The 21,422-nt window shown below is 34.0% G+C and overlaps 1 protein-coding gene across 1 annotated transcript; it reads right to left on the bottom strand.

Moving 5' to 3' along the window:
• Positions 1 to 309: 309 nt before the first annotated feature.
• Positions 310 to 21,149, bottom strand: Gbeta76C (guanine nucleotide-binding protein subunit beta-2). Its single transcript, XM_089105661.1, has 8 exons — positions 21,098 to 21,149; positions 17,216 to 17,285; positions 14,217 to 14,362; positions 13,387 to 13,520; positions 11,176 to 11,341; positions 5,291 to 5,495; positions 4,121 to 4,337; positions 310 to 1,433 (listed from the first exon to the last, which is right to left on the bottom strand). Exons 2-8 carry the CDS (start codon positions 17,282 to 17,284, stop codon positions 1,327 to 1,329), a joined length of 1,044 nt encoding a protein of 347 aa, XP_088961787.1. The 5' UTR covers position 17,285; positions 21,098 to 21,149; the 3' UTR covers positions 310 to 1,326.
• Positions 21,150 to 21,422: the final 273 nt, after the last annotated feature.

Here is a 21,422-nt window from a genome sequence, read left to right as displayed (position 1 = left end):
AAAATAACACCGTTGGGAAAAGATGCTAAAATTTATTTAATTAAGTGAGGAAACCAGATTAACTGTGTAAAAATAAAAAAACATATAAATTACTTTAATTATTCAGTTGAAAAATAATCCTTTTGTTAGCTATTACTGAAGCAAATCGTTTTGGTCTAGCAGGTAAAATAGTCCCCTGGTGATTATTTAAAATCTTTACTCCCTTATTGAATTTTGATTCACTCTTTAGAAGGTTATCATAAATTGGGTCAATATTTAAATTACCCATGTCCCTCTTTATGGAAAAGTTAGCAAACATATGTTTTTAATTTCTATGGCTTCCCTGGCCCATTGGATGTAACCCTTATCATTAGAAATAGCCAAGGCTTCATCAAATTTTACAAAATGATCTGGTTGAAGCCAAATATGCTCTGCTAAAGCTGAAACGAAAGTTTCTGGAGGCTTGCTTAATTGTAGGGTTTTTTCTATTGTTTTTCTTTTCTCTCCACTGGCCACAGTCTCGTTTGTTTGTTTTTTTTTGTTTTTTTTTATAGATTTTTCTCTTTGTTGGTTTTTTGAGCTGCCAAAAAACACCAAAACCACAGTCTGGGTTTTCTTTAGACACGAACAGTCACAGAACTTGTGCGTAATATACCTTTTCTCGAACAGCAATATTCGCCTTTTGGAGCCAACGGGTTGGTGTTTCAGACGAAAAGAGTATATATTTTCTACCATTAGACAAATTTCAGAGTGAATAGCTTCTTCAGGAGCCTTGAAATTGAGGTTTATTTTTTGGCAAAGTCGATGTATCTATATTTTGGATTATAAATGTTAAAGAAACATTTGGCAATAAATGTGGCCCATGGGTAAATTTTAGTCCTATTTTTAATTTGACTGGAAAAGTTTCATTAAGCATTCTAAAATTTTATGCATTGAAAAAGTTCTATGTAATTTAAAAAACGCTATCCACGAAGCTTTTGCTTATCTAGAATGACGATACCCAGGACCAGAATCATTTAATTAGGTTATTTATGATGCCACAAATCTTGCAATAAAACGAAAAAAAGATAGAAAGACAAACTCTTATATGTTACTACTGTAATTGATAAGAAATTAAATCAAAGTTTACTGACTTTCGTATAAACGAGAAATACCGTCAAAGTAACAAAATTGAGACGTTTTTTTTATCTTACGTTTTCAAGGAAGTTTTATTCTTTGCCCAAAAAAACAATTGTGGTTTAAAAATTTATTTCGACACTTGAACAAGGTAAAATTCAAATACTTGAATTCGAAATACTTCTGTCATGGCAAGAAATCATAACTAATTTAAATTGGGGATAGCTTTGATTAAAGCCAGATTTTTACGTAGTTGTCCCAAGATCCTGTTGCAACTGCCATTCCATTTTCTGAGACAGAAAGAGATGTTATTCGGTTTTCGTGTCCTTGCATGTTCCCTGAAAAGGAAACAAAATAGTTGACAAGAGTTTATTATGACTCTTTTGATTGTTGAACTTTTTTTAACCTGGTTAAAAAAAAAACTGTTATTATCGTATCATAAAGGATAATAATATATAACATTAGCAGTATCTTTAGGTAGAGTTCAGGTCCTGGACAAAGTCACGAGCCATTCTAAGTTCTCTTAATTTGAATCTGATTGGTGAAAAGTTTCTCAAATGCTGGTCCAGTGTCTCCATTGCACAGTTCCTCACTCAGTCGTTGTTCCATGGAAATTTGTCAGTGAAAAATCAATGTTAATTCACATCTATTAGGCTAGGGTCGTTTTTTTTCTTTTATTTTAGTTGTAGTTGCCTTTTTGTTATGACTCTTACAAGTGTTGTTGATAATAGCTTGCTAAGTACAAGGATTCAAACTTGTAAAATTTTTTTGTTTGTTACTATTAATAAAATAAAGCAAGTTTTTCAGCAAGTTTTTCATCTTCTAACGACGATTTTGTTTATTGGTTATTTTCACAAGCAATTGTTGGCTGAAGTGCACACCGTTGAAGATCGTGACAGGGATTTTTTCGTTTTTTTTTTCCATCTGTATGCTTCAAGAAAAAATTGTTTGTTAAAAAAAAATAATAATAATAATGATCAACATGACCAGAGTCTGATCATGAAATGACCAGACTCTGAAATATAATATTTCAGAGTCTGAAAAATAATATTTAATACCAAAAATCATAGCCTTCCGTGATAAAAAAAAAATTAAAAAAAAAATTTCTAAAACTAGGCAGCTCCACGAGCATAAATGCATCTTTTTTTGGGAGACACCATGGTCCAAGGTTCAATGTAATTTATTATATAGTTCCGAAGCTCAAATTTACTGAGTTCTTAAAAAGTTCTCCTTGACATTTTGAACTTTTTTGGAACTCAGCCTTATCCCTAGTTCTCATACACCGCGTTTTGCAGAATTCACTGCGATTTTGAAAATTGTGGAAGGTTTTTTCCTACATATTTATGGGCAAACAGAACTACGTGCGCTGAAATATGAAAATAGACGAAAATTTATGGCTATATAGACCATCCCCTTTTGTATTGTTATCTTATGAACGACTATGCCACACTAAACAAGCATAGAGACGATGCTTGCTATTTTTCATTGGGGGCCTTGGAACCCAATTTGTTCTATAATTGACGCTAAAGAGTTATGGAGATCCATGAAACTATATTTCTTGGTGCTAGAAGAGACATTATTAAATGCCGTAAATTACCGCCAATTTGGCTCACTATTTACCGTATATATTTGCTATATCAATGGCACCAGCTCTCTCTCTCTCTCTCTCTCTCTCTCTCTCTCTCTCTCTCTCTCTCTCTCTCTCTCTCTCTCTCTCTCTCTCTCTCTCTCTCTCTCTCTCTCTCTCTCTCTCTCTCTCTCTCTCTCTCTCTCTCTCTCTCTCTCTCTCTCTCTCTCTCTCTCTCTCTCTCTCTCTCTCTCTCTCTCTCTCTCTCTCTCTCTCTCTCTCTCTCTCTCTCTCTCTCTCTCTCTCTCTCTCTCTCTCTCTCTCTCTCTCTCTCTCTCTCTCTCTCTCTCTCTCTCTCTCTCTCTCTCTCTCTCTCTCTCTCTCTCTCTCTCTCTCTCTCTCTCTCTCTCTCTCTCTCTCTCTCTCTCTCTCTCTCTCTCTCTCTCTTGGAACATAATATACATAGTCTCAAATATACTGACCTCAATATTTTTATGAGATGCAATAATTGGAATAAGTTCTAAAAGGGTTATAATAATAAATCTGGAAGTTACCTTGTTGTTTTTAGTGAAAGACAAAGAATTTTACTCAAGAGTACCCACAGAGCTCCCACCTCCCCCTCGAAGGCCAAAAGATAAAAACATGACACTTTTCTGTCATAAACAGCTTTTTTTGCCATCTTTCTATTGCCAAACAGCTTTCTATTGCCAAAATTAAAAACATTTGGAATGATGCAAAAACATAAAAATAATAGGAAGTTGCAGTAACCTCAAGATTTCGGGGGAAGAGGGGACATAGAATCGAAGACTCTCCCTCCTGCGAAAGTGTCTGAAGGCAATACAAACATCACTTTGAAAAAAGTCAACATTTTTACGAAATGGAGTAATATTATTTTAATAATGAGAAGTTGTGGTTTTTATTTTTTATTCTCTAGCGAAGAGATCTATACCATTTGATCGTGGTTCAGCTCACTAACTTCCTCTAGTGTGAAGTTCGAAGCATGGGCAAAACTTCAACTGAAACAACGAATGTTGATTGTCTTTCGATGTGCATAATCTATAAACATTTAGAAAATAGAAAAAGTAATAGCAAAAGCTAAAATTACTCTTTAAATTCATCACAATTTTCACTTAAGTGGGTTATTATCGCTTATTAATTCTGCTACTTTGAACAGCCTTTATAGAGCCTATTTATTTGTGGCATCATGGCTTGTATATTTGGTGACTACTCAGCAAAGATCCGAAGAGATGTCATAAAGGCCTAATTCCCACACTTTCTTACGTGTCTATGTTTAGGCATAAATTGACTAATAAAAACACTTATAATAAAAAAAAAGTAAGGTATGTTTGGTTGCCAGTGATGACACTCGCAACCGCAACATATTAAAACTAGAAAATTATGGTCAATTGAACATAGGTAAGGATATGAATTTAAGAAGGAAACTATTGTACGACTTACCAACATGCTGAGCCTTCGCTATATCCCAAACATGAACTGTTGAATCGTCAGAACCAGCAAATAAGTATCTGCCAGACCTAGAAAGGCCAGACGAGGTAAATCCAGAATTTGATGTAGGTGGGCGATACAAGCCAATTTGCTGGTCAGCGCGAATGTCAAAAAATCGTGCTGTTTTGTCTTCTGACGCTGAACAAAAGGCAAATCCACTAGGATGCATCTATAATTAAGAAAATTAGTAATGCTAACGAAGCTTTATTTTGCTATGTAACAGCATAATCAGTGATATTCAGAGCTTTTTTTTTAAATGCATATTTTTATGCAACAGCGGATGCTTACATACCGGTCAAATTCTTTTTAAAATCTAAAAAAACACGATTATATAGAGTAGTAAATCAGAGAAGCTTTGCCAGTGAAAAAAGCCTGTCCAAAGGTACTTATTCGTTCAATCTGAAGAGTCAATTTCATGAGATAAGGGTATTAGGTCCATGTAGTCAGCCACACTTAATACTGACTTTAACCCCCCCCCCCCCCAATACCTTTCTCCCACCTTTTTAGTTGTAAGAACAAATAATATGCAGATTAAAAAAGGATTATGTTATAATGGCTTATAATTTGAATCCTGGGATTAGACACTTATCTGTTCAGCCTAACATTGATTAAAGTTTTTTTTCTAAAATAACATTAAAATAACTGAGGAATATCCAGGCTGGAAACAGAGGCCTAGCGAAGAATTTCCCAGAATGTACGCTTTTTATGGAAACGAATATTCGTGTGCTGTTAAGAGAACCGAAAAAAGAAGAAGAATGAATTCAATGAGAAAGATTCATAGCCGTTAGTGGGAGACTCATCTAAGGCGAAACTCACAGCTTTTTAACTTTCGAACTATCGAACTTTCGAACTTATGGAAAACTATCTTCATATGTGAGTCAATCTGAAAACTAATTAAGTCAACAATTTTTCAGATCATGACTTCATATATTGTTTTAGATACATGTCAATCATTTTTAGGGGGGGAGGGGTCTGGAATTCACATGGGTGAAACACATGCTAACTTTCCGGTAATATGTTATGAGTAATATGCTCAAGAAACTTAGAATAATGAAGGATAGAATCTCATGTCATACGGTTCGGCATTAGTTGGGTACTGGTGTAGAAAACAAAACTACTTACGCAGACGGAGTTAACATCAGACTCGTGACCAAAGAAGGTCTGCTGGCAAGTCATATTTCTCATGTCCCATACTTTCATAGTTCTATCAACTGATCCTGTTACCAGTGTATTTTGATCTGAAGACATAGACATTGAACAAACATCTCCTGCATGAGCGCAGTTAATCTCTTGCAACTTTTTGCCACTTTCTAGATCCCAAACAGTCCTAAAATTATTGTTGTATATTTTCTCACAAAATATGTCTTAAGTGCGAGACTAAAAGTAAGAAAGCACATGTATTTAAAATTTGAGGTGTTCTAGCAGTTCTAATATGATGCTTAAACATTTAAAGCAAGCTGAAAAAATTCACTTCTCATTTAGGTTTGCTTCTCAGATTACTTCTCACATTTATTTTTTTCAATTTTGATTGCTCATCTAGGTATGAAAATAAATCAAGATAAAACGATTAAGAAACTGAATAGCAACATGGACAGAACTCCGCTACATAAGATAAGTCCGTTATTTGCATTATTTGCAATGCATTTTACTAATGATAAAAATGTTTTTCTGATACAGTATGGAGTTCTAAAAAATAATTAAAAAAAAGTACTAAAAAGAATATACTTTTGAACATGTGTTTAATCTCAAATACAACACAATTTAAACTGAATTGAGTGAAGTAGCAGCCCTTTTTCTACTACTACTGCTAACAACTCACCGCAGCGCCAAGCCGCCTGAGGCCAACACAGCTACGCACGCTCCTCCTCCACCCCAATCTATTCAAAGCCTCCCTTTTTACACCCGCCCACGAAGTTCCCATTTCCTTTAAATCTTTCTTTATGACGTCCACCCACCCCAGAACGGGGACGACCTGCTTTCCGTTTAGCCCTAGACGGTTGGCTAAAAAGAACAATCTGTCATCCTCTATCCGCACAACGTGCCCTAACCACCTCAACCTTTCTTTCATTATAGCCCTAGAGAGCGGTATTGACCCACACTTTTCGTATAGCCTATTGTTTGAAATACGGTAAATCAGCCGGGTACCCAGAACAATCCTTAAGCAATTTCTCTGGAAAATATCTAGCAAATCTTCATCCGCTTTTCGGAGCGTCCATGCTTCAGAGCCATATTTGACCACTGTTATCACTGTAGCTTCTAATATTCTAATCCTCGTTTGAAGATTTATCTTCCTATTCTTCCAAACTTTTTTTAACTGTGAAAAAAACACCCTGAGCCTTGGCTATTCTACTTTTAACATCTTCACTGCTCCCACCATCTTTACTAATAATACTACCAAGGGAAGTGAAGCTGCCCACCTGATAAATCTTTTCCTTACCCAACGTCTCCTTTTCATCTTCACTTATTCCTAGCCTTAGTGACTTAGTCTTCCTACCATAATTTTCAAACCAATTCTAGCACCCTGAACTCGCAAAACCTCTAATACGTCATTCATTTTGCTCACACTTTCATCTAGGATGCTTAAATCATCAGCATTATCCAATTCCAGGAGACTTTTTCGTCCCCATTTGATTCCGTGGTCTCCCATCACCATATAAAGGGGGATAGAACACAACCCTGCTTAACTCCTGATTTAATACAAAACCAGCTGCTAACCATATTTCCTACCTTAACCGCAGCGGTGTTATTCTCGTACATAGCACTAATCACTTTAATGTATTTGTCTGGTATACTATAAAGGGATAAAACCTTTACTAAAGCTCTTCTATCAACAGCATCGAACGCTTGCTCATAATCTATGAAACTGAGGACAAAGGTGTTTGACAAATCACGTACTTCTCGATTATTAGCCTAAGAGTGAAAATTTAGTTAACACATCCTCTACCCTTTCTAAATCCACACTGTTCTTCTCTTATAACTTTGTCAACGGCATTTCTCAGTCTAAAAAGTATCATATTATTATATCATTTACTATCTACAAAGACCAGGCTAATGCCTTAATAATTACCACACTCACTTTTATCACCTTTCTTATAGAGTCGCTTAATTAAGGTTTTCCTAAAATAGCTAAGCACTTCCCCATTTTAAAAAATCATATTCATAATTTTCACTAGCTTATTTCTAACCTCAGAGCCACCATATTTAAGAAACTCATTTACCACCCTATCAGCACCTGGGGCCTTATTATTTTTTAATCCTTTTAGTACCGTTGCTAATTCTTCCTCACAAAACATATCTTCTTTCACATCCAAGGTATCACAAACTTTTTCATTTTCCTCTATATCTTTTCATGCAACTCTATCTCGGTTAAACAAATTCTCAAAATGTTCGGCCCATCTCTCTAGTTTTTTCATTATCGCTAATTGCGGCCCCATTCTTATCTTTAACTGGGCCCAGTCCGGATTGACTACTCCCTCTGAATTTATTAACATGCCAGTACAATATTTTACTATTGTATCATCTAGCTGTATCTTCCAGGTCATTAACAATTTTATGCATAGTCTTCACATCACGCCTTCTTAGTTCATATCTTATTACTTTTTCAATTTTCTTTACAATCCTTTTTTACATATAATGGGTTGCTAAGATATTACCTGTACACGGCCTTTCTCCTTTTCATTAAACATAAAGCTTTTTCACTAATATTCTTAGCTGCAGTTCTAGCTTTCTTCCCTAATACACCTTCAGCAACTTCACAAATTATTTTTTCTAAAATGATTCCAACCATCTTCCACATTATCAAATTTTAAACACTTAAGTTTAGTATTCAACTGTTCCTGGAAAGTTTCTCTCAAATTCTGATCCTGAAGTCTACTAACATCATAACTTCCGGGGAGGTAGTTACCCTTCAGATATTTCAGCTTTAAATTGATCTTTGCCACTACTAGATGATGATATTTACTTTTAAAATCAATAACGGCACTCCTATATACCCTAGCATCTTGTATTGATCCTGCGAGTCTTCGGTTTACTATTACATAATCAATAAGGTTTGCTGTCTTGCCATCACCTGAATGCCATGTTAACTTATGAGCCATTTTATGACCAAACACCGTATTGGTTATAACTAGATTGTTATACCTACAAAAATGCAAAAGTCTGTATCCATTACTGTTTTATTTTCCTACACCAAAATTACCAAGGCTAGGATATCATCTATCCCTATTTCTACCAACCTGGGCGTTAAAATATCCCAGTAATAACATCATATTTCTACCTGGGACACTGTCTATTTGCTCCTGTAACTGTAAGTAAAATTCATCTGACTCACTAGTATCTCCGTCAGTCCGTTCTACAGGGGCGTATACTACTATGACTGATACCCTGAACTTTTTAGTCATAAAATGAGCAATTAGTATTCTATTATTAATATCTTCCCAGCCTAAACAAGACATAGCAGACTTAGCTACTGCTAAGTCTAGCTACTGCTTAGACTTAGCTACTCCCTGTCTATGTACTCCATCCTTTCTGCCTGAGTAAACAAATTCTATATCGCCTAATTTCATTCTTCCTACCCCTGGGATGTTTCTGAAACTCCTAATAAGTCTAGTTCAAATCGTCTGAATTCGTCAGTCAAAATGTCGATATGATAGTCATTTTTCTTAACGTCGTAACATTCCAAGTTCCAATTTTCATGTTTTTTAAATCACTGAAATTATTTTCGCCTCAGGAAAAGCAATGATCCCGGATACCAGTGCAGGACGGGGATCACGTATCTTCTCAAGTCTACACCGAAGTGCTTAAGCTGGTTTAGGACCGGACAGCAAGAAGTCCCTGGGACCTTTATGAATGGAGGCTTTGTGCAATCCTTGACCCATCTTGGTCACAACATGGTTTTCAGCCCTTGGCGATACTCTTCTATCAACAAGAGTCGAAATCCTGCACAGACAATCTCAAGCCTATTACCTCCGACTCATTATATATTCATGCCTACAAATATTATGCTAGCACGGGGAGGCAGCCCATAATAGATAAATTAGCTAGGAAGAGGTTGTTCAGCCCCAAGACACCCGTGAAAACAAACCAAGCCCAGAAGAATTGTCCATTAATCAGAATCCCGTGCGAATGCTATGTCGTTTACTAGGCTATGATATCCTCGGTGGGTGCCACCCCTCAGTAAGAAATAGAGTTGACCGCAAAGTCTCAAGTCTCGCAGATACCACAAAAAGGTTGTGGAAGCGCTTTGACGAGGCTACTGTGTAAATATCTGGATTTTACGCACTGCTGAAGTGGTTCTCTATTAGGAAATCTCGCTATGTTGGCACTTTCATTACTTTTCAATATAACCCATTGAGAGTAAAGGGTCTGCTATATCTGGGACTTGTGGCAGAGCTAGTGGGCCCTGTTGAGTTTACATTTGAAGGGTCTTCTTCGACATTTGCCTGTATTTATGACCCCGGGCGAAAGTGCCCCAGTTTCTATTATGGACCCACAGGGACAAGGTCCCCCAGGAGCAAGTAAAGATATATGACTATATGATATAATTAGAAAAGACGGCCCGTCATTCCAACTAGAATCGTTTTTATTTAACTATCTCCAACAATATACTGAAATATGAGAACCTAGGCATTGAAAACCCAAAAAAGCTATGAAAGATACGGAGGTCGCTAGCAGAGAGAATGTGAAACCATGGACGGCGTTGCTGTGAACTATAGTTCTAAGACTTTGAAATTAAACATTCAATCGAAAGGGAGTCGTAGAAGTTACAAAGTGACAATTCGGATGTCATCGAAATTACTGTATTGTTAGATGAAGAATCAAATACATATGCCGTGTCCAATATCTTTTATACACCAGCCAAGAAGGAAAAGAAAGCAAAGGCTCCAAAAAAAGAGAAGTTTGAACACACTCCCGGTACGACCCAGACAAAAATCCCAGCACCATCCACGAAATAACCGGGAATGGACTAAAAATCCAAAGCTGAAATAAAATTAAACGTAAGATCTAAAAGTCTAGCTATAATAACGTACAGAAGTGCCAAGTTTCATGTTGGCTTTTATTAAAAATGGTTGTTGGTGCATCATTAATAAGCTTTTTATCGTCGCAGATATAACGGTATTTTAATTTCTACAAAAGTTAATGTCGTAACTGTTTCGTTCTTGATTGCAAAGACTGCCAAGTCCGAACTTCCCATTTCTGTCCAGCAAACAAAGCCCACAGATCATACATTTACAGAAACGAAAACAGCCCAACCTACCTTTAAACTGTCAACGTCATACCACAAGTTTGACGAACCTATTTAGAGTAGCTCTTACCCTGTAAAGGTTTCCAAGAAACCCCACGTTGACAAAGAAGCTGTCTCTGCACATAAAACGACCCACCAGACTGTGTCGTCTCGAACACCGTAACCAGCAAATTAAGTGGCCTCTAAAAAGACTTTAGCCTATAGATCAGCAACAAAGTAATTAACATTCTATCTTATACTAGAATCCACAACTGCCACTTACTTTTAACACAAATAACATGCTCGCCACTTTATTTTAATAAAGTTAAATTTATATTAATTTGAAATTTGGATTTCGAAGTCTACATTTTAACTATCAGTCAGATTCTGTTCACCAATAAATAACTTTCTACAAGGTATAATGTTTAACTGGAGGTCTATAACAGTATGCAAAGAACCATCTTCCGGACTAATTTTGACGATAGTCTCTTAAGTTTCAAGCTTATTAATAAAGTGGCAACAATAATAAGCTTACAAATACCTCGTCATAGCCGGATGGGTTGAGCAGTGCCTTTAAATCGTGGGGGCTATATAGGATATACTGGTTTATTCCTGCTTGTAAAAGGAATCGGTTTGCTCTTTAGGTCACTCTTTAGATTCACATGAAAATGTTGGTTGAGAGTATTGAACTGCCTAAAGGTTTACTATGGAGTACTGAGATTTTTCATAGCAATATTTTCACTAAAAAATGCTGAAATACAGCCAAGGAGTAACGAACACTTACAGTCTGGTGTCTCCTGATCCAGTGATGATTTTCTTGTCGTCGAAAAAACGGGAACAAGATAAGAATCCCTCGTAGCCGGCCAGCTCACGAACAATCTTCGCACTTCCAGAGCTATCCCTGTTATTTAAGTCATAAACCGTACACATATTATCCATTCCACCGCAAGCTAAAACAAAAAATTTGGTGACCTATCATTACGAACAGGCATGAAAAAACATATTTCCACTGCTTTAGCAGTGAAAATATATGCTCCAAAAATAAAACATGCTCCATGTGTTTCTTTGTATTTAACAAAGTTTTTCCTGCCTCAATTTGAAGATACTTCAAAGCCGGCTATTCAGGCATAATCTCCTTGTGAAAGTTTGTATAATTCTTTTTTTTTTTTTTTTTTTTTTTTTTTTTTTTTTTGTAAAATTACTGATTTTTCCAGTGTGAAAAAAAACTGCAGCTACTGAGCAATAAATTGACTAGACTATTGCATTAGAATAAAAGATAAGCCTAAAATTGCGTTCTAAAAATGAAACCCTTTTTTAAAGAATAATAGACACGAATTTTGTCCAAAAACAAGTTAAAAAATGAGTTTTTAAAACCCATCCAGAATTTACAAAAGTAAATTTAAAGAAATTCAAACGTTTTTTTTTATGTTATGTACAAAAATGTTTCATAGCACCAACTGAATTGTCAATTTAGTACTTGCAAGGCACATTAATCTCACTCTTGCATTACAGATGTGAATGAACATACCTATACTTAACACATTTGGCAATGTATCTGTGCACTGTATTCTGCTTCCGTGTTCGGACATAAAATAGTGTCTGATCTATGGGCATTGATTGGGGGATGGGTGGTGTTTACTCCCTTTGCTTTTTGCATAAGCACTGCAATCACTTTACCAAATAATTGCAAAAAGCCAAATTAACCCCCCCACATTTTCGTGAGTTGGTGCTACTGGTCTAGTCTTACTAAGTCGATGGTACAAATCTTCTGGATGAAGAATGGCTTGAATGCAGGGTTGCCTTCTGGATATTTTCCTTCTTAAAATGATGTTTGCTAAAGTTTAATTTCAAATATAGTTTAATTTTGCTGATATTTAATTGTTGTTTGAATAAGGATTTACAGAGCTCCTACCCGGTAAAAATAATAAGGATTTTAGATTACTGAGGCTGCGCTTAGGTTCTGAAAAAAATGTTAAATAACAGACACACATGCTCAGTTTTTTTTTTTTTTTTTTTTTTTTGCCAAGACGTAGAATTAATACAATGCAAGCAGCATGGCATTGCAGGAAAATGGCTGAGGATACTACTAGAAAAGCGCTCAAACTAAAATTGGTCTATCACCATCAGGTCACTACTCTTTGGATCCTAAAATTAAGAAAGCTTGCTGTCTTTTGCACCTAAGAAATTTAAATGCACGTAAACTCAGGAATAAGACTTTCTACTCCAGGTCCCCTAATAAATTTAATAGATATTTTAAATGGCAAGATATAAACTTCTCGTATATATGGTTAAAAATACTATCATTGATTTCTAAAACTGAAACGCTATGGGCATTGAAGTCACTAGTATAAATGGATGATAACTAGGGACAAATATTCCCGGATATAGTACTTAACATTCCTCCCCTCCCCCAAAATAACCAGAAATATAAATTGATTATAATCCACCCCCTTTTGTTTTTGGTAATAAATAGCCTGGATATTCTTGTAATGAGACCAGTAAGTATATAGTTTTTTGGAATGAGTGTGGAAAAATTACGGTCTGGGGAACTTACATATTCCCAAGTAACGCCTAGATTTCATAGGCCAGGCGAGGCGGAAAAATGCCTGGTCCTGCTGCAAGATCAAGAAAACAGTTTCTTGTGGAAGCCCTCTCTTTCTACAAGCACGTAATCATCTAAGATATGGGCATGGCATGGCCATTTCATCTACTTTACTTCCTTCCTTTTTCCTAGGATTTCAGACATGGCTAGCTGCATCCTTAATATTCGATGCCTTAAGTATCAAAGTATCAGAACATCTGAGTTCCTGATTTTAAATCTCTGATTACATCCCTCAGAGTCCCGATAGAGTAGCGAAAAAAAAATTCTAGACCCCCCCCCACGTGCCAGCCAAACCAATTTCTATGTAAAATACGACACTGCCTACATTTTAGAGCTTAAAGTTCGAATTGGAACTTGTTAAATGAATATATTTTTTCAGAAAAATGATCTTACCAACAAAATTTCCACTCTTTGCAAAAACAGAGGACATCACCCATGCTGATCTCAACGGAATCACTTGGACTTTATTACCTGTCCAAGCATCCCAAATGATGAGCTTTCCATCAAGCGAGCCACTAACAACATGCCTGAAACAAAAAAAATCCAAGTCTGAGACAAAACTAGTTTTCTTACAGAATTTTCTTTAGAAACATCAAGTATCTACCTCACTGAGCTTCTTGGCTATCATTAGGAAAAAAGAAAGAACAAAACCAAAACCGAGCAGTTTAAATAATTGCGTAATTGAACGAGTTCTTATTACTTAAGTTAAAATAAAATCACTAATTGAACCCCTTACTGATAATAACTACTTTTTTTCAAACTGGAAGAAAAATTATTATTGACAATATTTATTTGCTGGCTATAATGATCTCGCACTTGGCTTTCTAGAAATTCTGGTTTGACACAACAGTAAATTCAAATTCAATTTTAAAAAGTTAAAAATATTGTCTGCGTTTTTTGTTTCTGTTTAGCTACTGCACATTGATCAAAGGAGTGTTGCAGAGTTTTTAAAATACTTGTACTTAAAGTACTCATTAAGCACAAAATACGAGTACTTAATTATAATTAATAGGTACTTGAGCCTTCAAAGTCAAATAAATTTCCAAGAGGTTCCAAGGATAGTTTTTTATTTTTGTGTTTTTTTAGTCTTCAAACAGGAATGTTAACTCAAAAATAAAAGTTTAGAAATCTAAAAACAGTGGTAGCAAGATTTGGAGAAACAAATGATATGAAATGGTTGAAGTTACTCAGTAATCCTAAAGTGATCCAGGTAATTACTTTACCTACTATCACCGGCAAAGTCACAGCAGGTTACTTTATTAATATGCCCTTTCAGAACTTTCTTCGTTGTCATGCGTATTTTGGGGACATCGCTCATGCTACCACAAACAGTTTCCAAGGTTGTATCTGCTGCTGTTTTCTGTGCATCCTAGAAGAAAAGCGAAGTAATGAACTGGTAAGATAAGAGGTAAGTCACATGCAGTTTCTAGAATCCCTGTTTTAACTACTTTCTCTTTCTAAATTAAAAAAAAAAAAAACACATAAAAAGACGAGAAACAAATAGTGAGGATAAAAAGCAAAATACACAAAATTGAGATTCGGTTTATCTTACACGTGGTACTCTGGTAGAAAATACAAAAATAATTCTTGAAAATATGGTGATAGTATTTTGATTTCCGAGAAAATATTGCCAGAATATGGAGGTGGAGCAGGTTTCCCACTGGATAAAAAAAAATTCCTGACCGAATCTTCGAATATATGTCTTATACCGTAGGTATTTTCGAAGACGATACTGCCTTTCCATGACGATAAAAGCAGTTCAAATAGCAATAAATTCCTTTTATTAAGCAGTGAAAAAAATGAAAAATACTGGGTATTTCGATCACATATACAGTGACCGTCATCAGCAGATATACTAAGATATATCTACTAATATATATGACTAATCTAAGCAGATTAGTATATCTGCTGATGACGGTCACTGTATATTTGATCAAAATATCCAGCATTTTTTCATTGTTTTTTCACTGCCTAATAATTGGATTCGTCCCTATTTGAACTGTTATTTAAAGTCTTATATCCTAGAAGAATGAAGAATCAAGGAAGATGGCACTGTAGTATACATTTACATATAGGACAGGAGACTAATCTTGCCCGGAGGGAGGAGTAGTCTTCCAGAATTATGTTCTTAGAATCGCTAAGAATAAAAAACTACTAAAATTGTGTTTTCTTACTTTTTTGTTTCATAAAAATTATGAGCTTTTCGATACGTTTACGCAGGAAAGTTTTTTTTTTTGTGGAGTAGCCGACTTTCAATTTCATATTGCTATCTTTGATGCCAATAAATATATGCAAGTAATATTTCTAGAAAAAAAATTTAAAAAAGAATTCAGTAAATCAGTATGATAATCAGCAAATCAGATAATATTTCAGCAAGGAGAAGATTATTACAGGGGAGAGAAAAAATCATTAAAATCAGGGATAAATCACTTGAAATTTATTACAATGTCACATGTTATTGCTTTTCGTGCCGTAATGAGCCTTACAAATTGGCAAGATTGTCGTTTTTTGTAATTGGTATCTGTTGAAAATATATTTCTATGCATTTGAAATATAAAAGTTGTAGGCATGGGTTCTTTTTTATCCTTTTATTTTATAAGTAAGATTTATTTTATTGTTCATAAAAATCTGAAGAAATAAGAATGCTCACCACTATACTAGTTTATTATTCTGTGTGCATTGGCAGGACATGTATTTTAATTGAATCTTTTGCCAAACTTTTCATTTGAGAAAAAGATGGCCCAGTCTAAACTGGGTATAATTCTAAATAGTGCTGAAAAAACTTCCAAAATGATACGAAAACATTTTTTTCAATTCACTTTGAACTCATGTGTGGAATTACTTGGACAAAGGAGACCCCATTACAATTGAAAAAAAAGACAACAAAATTGCTTTGCCTAAAATCTGGGCACAAACACTTTTGAACAAAATAAGGCTGTATCAGTTCACCATTTCAGAAAATATGTGAAATATTCCTAATTGCATGTCATACTTTTACCTCCTGGCATAGCAAATCGCATGTATGGTCAAATGCGACTTGTTCTTGAAATACACCTTATATTAACATTGCGATAAAACTGGCTTTAACGCTGCAATAACTTTAATTTAATAATAATGCAAAACTAAACTTTTCCCTTACTAATTGTCCTGTGTCACAACTACAGAAAAAAAGCAATTCAGTAAGTATTAGAGACAGAGTTTTACTATTTGAAGAAAGTAAATATATTTAATTGAATCAATATGTGACGCATGAATCTGGGCCAAAAATTATGTTATATGAGACCAGCTTTAACTTACAGGGTACGATGGCAGGGACATGAGAATCTTAAATTGACAACAGTACTGAAAAAACTAATTGTTGGTTGGATCCCTGATACCCAAAAGAGGCTCTTATATGTTCTCTCCTATTGCCTTGCAGCTTACTGGGCATATACACTCAGCAAAACGAGGAAAGTCAATTAGATTGTATAGCTTTGTGACACCCTAAGAAGGGCTAGACTTTGTTTTCATGATCACTAAAAAACTTTCAGGGCTAATAGGCTTGACTAAAAGAGCCTTAATGAAGAAAGCAAATTTTTGAAGAAAACTCTAATTATATCGATTTGTTGTTCCTAAAACTAGATTTTTCCCTGTGATCCACTTAAAATTTCAGGCTACGTGAACAAGGCCATGAGAAGGTCCACCAAGGCTTTTCTTTCCAAATAAGTTTAATGGAAAATATTTTTGGAATTAATACTAGAAATTTGTTATAATTTTTCCAGAAAGAACGATCCGTGTCAGCAGTTTTATCCAACGCCGCCTGTTATTCCACCTAACTGTCCGCTCAACATCTAATTTTGTGCCTTAGCCTATAAAATTTGCTCCCTTCAATCCCTTCCCTTAAATGACACTCCTGGTTTCCTCCTTCGCTGACCTGGGACTACACGCATTTTAAGCTTATTTATTTATTAAAGAAAATATTTACTAAATACACAACAACAATGTCTAAAGGGATAGTCCAGTAAAAATGGAAAAACAAATATAGCCTAATCCAAAATTTGTTCCAATCCAAATTTACTTACCAGCCCATTAACTTACAGTCGAGTCATCAAAATGCCTACAATATAAACAACCAAATACGAATCTTTCATCCTCCTTGAATCCCCCTCACACACACAAAAACAACTATGTTTAATATAGTGATATACTAAACTTATTTTATGTACTAAAGTAAGCATCATACCTGGAACTTTTGAATAAGTGACTGAAGCTCATTTTTTAGCTTTGTGATTTCTGGATCGTCCTTCGGCATTCTGAAAAAGAAGTTTATTTCCGATGAAAGTTGAATAAGTTTACTGAAGTTCAACGGATATAGTAAGGATTAGCCTACGACAACAACAACAAAATTTTCAAAAACTGTATCCACAAACCGTATGTTATAAAATTTTTGAAGATAATTTAAATCTTTCTCACAAGTTTCAGTTTTGAAAAAATTCAATAAAATTTAGGTAGAGAAAAAATTAGTCATATTGAAATCTAGAGTCATAAAAAATAAAGAAACGATTTTAATTAATAGCTAAGAAGACAATTACAAAATGATTATGGGTTGAAAGGATTTTCATATTTTGTGCAATTAAATTTCGGCGAGAAAACATAAACATGAAGTGTACTTACAACCTTTCCATTGAAACAAGGAAATTCAAGCTGAATTTTATTCATGGTGCCTCGAATCTGGCTCGTAACTCATTATTCGCGGTAATTCACAAGCCTTGCAGATGTGAAACATTCAGATTTTAAAAACGAAATCCTCGTGTAAATATAAAAAATAAATCAAACAGTTCGTGACAACAAGCTTTAAGTAAGGAGCAATTCGTGTTAATTTTAACAATTTAAACTCTAAGAAAAGGGGTTCCGTGGGTTCCTATAAATATAAGGGGCTTGGTTTTCAAAATCTGAAGATTAAAAGACTTGGAGCTCTGAAATTATGGTGAAACTTGAAATTGGTGATATTTAAAGGGGTTAGTTGTCAAAATTTGAATATAAAAAGCTCTCAGAACTCTGATACTGTGAATAAACTTAAATTTTATGAAATTTTAGGGGTTTAGTTATTGGATCTGGAAATTGAAAAAACTTAGAACTTTGAAAGGGTGAAAAAAAATTACTTGAATTTATTAAAATCAAAAGAATTTGTTGTCAAAATCTAAAAATTTAACAGTTTTAGAAGTAAAGTTATGAAGACAAAATGGTATAAATTTAGGAGCAGTACTGTTCATAAGGCGAAATGTTAAGAAATAATTATTTCTTCATAAAATGAAAAATCATCCTAGTTAACATATTATCCAAAAGGAGTACCTTTATCCTCACTATCTTTTCTCAAGTCTTGAAAATCGTTTCAAAAAAACACCCAAGAGCCATCTAGCTAATCTAACCAAATCTAACGTAAATTTATTAATAGTAGCCTATTTATATCTTTTTAGTAGATTGCAGTGATGGTGTTTAACTTCCCTATACAGAATAATTGGAAATAGAAACATGCAATCAAATGTTTATTGTTCATAATTTTGTTTAAAATAATTGTACAGCAGTGAGAATGGTGATGATAAAAGTATTTCCCCTGGAAAATATGTTAACTAGTATTATTATGCATATTATGAAGTAAGAATTGTTATCTTAACATATCTGCTTATGATCAGTACTGGTCATAAATTTATACCGACAAAATTATCCTCTAAAGAAAACATAGAATAAATAAGAGGTGATAAAACTGTATCGGGGATGTAAGCAGATCTATTACGTTTGTTTGTAGTTTTAGCATCCGTTATTATTTAAATAAAACCAGCGTTAAAAGAAAGATAAATTAACCTAAAAAAAAAAAAAATATAAAATATCATATTAAGCAAATAAAACGATGTGGAAGATAGGGGATGGGGCAATTTGAAGGGAAAATAATTATTTTAATCTTCATATTCATGTTATTGAAGCATAAAACAAAGATTTTTTATTGCACAGGGCACTTATGGAAACCGTTAGGTCTTTACTACCACCTCTAAAAAAAAAACATTCAGATTAATAGGAGAAATGGAGGGTAAAACATATAAATAAGAAAGGTAAAATTTGCAAAAATTCTTTAAAGTTGTAGCCTATGTAGTTGTTTCAGGGTTGTTGCTAAGGTGATTTGTAGTTATCCGACGCTTTATGAATGGGCGATAGCTGTTTCACCATTCTTAAAAGGATAAGGTATAGCTATTCAAAAATAAACAAGAAAATATTGATAAGAAATCATATATTGGATTAAAATAGTAATAGAATCATTTATAGACGTCTTAATGGTATTGGGGGGTAGGGGGGGTGGAGACAGGTACAATTAGAATTTAAATGATAAAAGGAATATGTGCAAAGGAATGGAATGTGTGCAAAAAGGAGTTATATTCGTGGTAGTATATAGAGGGTTTGGGGGGCATGCGTAGCTCTGTCAGCCTCGTCAATAGGTTCAGATCTGTGTCAAGGTTCTTGGGAAAGTGGGGAAACATTAATAGCTAAAAGAAAGAAGAAAAATCATAGTTTTAGGTTAACCACTGAAAAAACGCCTATAGCTTTCTTAGGGATCCTGGGAAGAGTTAATATCATTTCTATTAATATATATATATATATATATATATATATATATATATATATATATATATATATATATATATATATATATATATATATATATATATATATATATATATATATATATATATATATATATATATATATATATATAAATATATATATATATATATATATATATATATATATATATATATATATATATATATATATATATATATATATATATATATATATATATAAATATATATATATATATATATATATATATATATATATATATATATATATATATATATATATATATATATATATATATATATATATATATATATATATATATATATATATATAGTGGAATGCAACTTTAAATGAATATTTGAACCCTATATCCAAAGGCCGTCCTCAGCAAAACAAATATAAAAGATCTCACATCAAAATACCACAGTCCTAGCAGCATTACTTCAGGGAAGTTCAACCAGAACTGGTACATCAAGCGAAGTGAAAAAAGACAATTCATTCAAATGGCATAAAAAACATTTATAAACAAGCTCTTAAAGCTAATCTTGCATTTCTGGTAACCAACCTAAAAGGTCTATCTGTAACAGGCTGAGGGGTATCGCTTACTGGTTTTTTAATATAATAAGTTAAATCATTTTTAATTAAATGTGTATACAAGGCATTAAGTGAATATTCTCCCGAATCCCTATTTACAAAAATATTACTATTTATTTTGATTCTAATTTCCATTGCCTCTCGAACAACCTGTTTTATGCCTAAATCGTTCCCAATAGGGAAGTTTATTTCAAAAAGCATTTTATGGCTAGTATCATCAAACATTTAACTGCTTAAAGCAGAATCAAAAGAAATATTTGTACAATTAGAATGTAAAGCTCTAGTTATGTCACCTTTGTGCTGTTATGGGCGTTTATCTAAATTTTGATGGGTTTTACCACCATAGTAGTTGCCACAGTCACATGGTATTTGATAAAACCCTCTTTGGCGAATAACTGGGGTTATGTCTTTGCCAGAGTTATAATAAACTTTGTTTAACTTTCTGGCCACCAAATTGATACGATTTGATATACAATCTTTGATCTTAAGATCACTTTCATAAACTATCGTATCGATCCTGATTGTCAATTGCGCAAACTGAATTAACTTTAATTAATATCCTCCTTTCTAATTGTTAAGTAATTGCCTAAAAGTCAGATTGAAAAATTTTCAAAAATTATTAAATTGAAGAGAAATTAAAGTAAAGTGAATGTTTAGTAACTAGCATTTGACGAAGGGGAAAAACAGGGTATTACAGAGTTTATGCTAGATTAAATGCTTTCCTTATTAACTGAAAACATAACTCTTTTTGGGAGGAAATAAAGACCTGGGGCCTTAATGATGAAATGCAGACGTTTTCGCCACTCTGCTTGAAGTGCAAAGAAAACTCCACTGGGAGGGTTCCTGTTCTACTGGGATTTTACCCAAAGTAACCTTAAAAATCACATTTTCTACATACATAAAAATACAAAAATATCCACTTCAACCACAATGATAAAACTTGACAATAAAGTCCCAAACTATACTTGGACAATGGAAATTATAATCCAATTTAGGTATCTGCGCTGAAATTTTCGTAATTGGATTTAGGAAATTCCAAAGTTCCTATATTGATTTACGAATTATCAGGCTTCTTTGAGGAAACCAAAAATATGACTATGCTATCAAGGATAACACTTCCTCTTCTTAGATTCTGTACAATTCCAAGTTACAAGCTTTCAGAGGCATAACCAAGAACCGAACCAAAAGCTAACAATCATAGGCAGCGCAGTCGCGCTGCCTAA

This window comes from Artemia sp. Qi Xiang Cuo, chromosome 19 (assembly GCF_049724085.1).
Source record: "Artemia sp. Qi Xiang Cuo chromosome 19, ASM4972408v1, whole genome shotgun sequence".
NCBI lineage: Eukaryota > Metazoa > Arthropoda > Branchiopoda > Anostraca > Artemiidae > Artemia > Artemia sp. Qi Xiang Cuo.
Note: the sequence above shows the minus strand (reverse complement) of the source record. Positions and strands in the feature narration are given on the sequence as shown.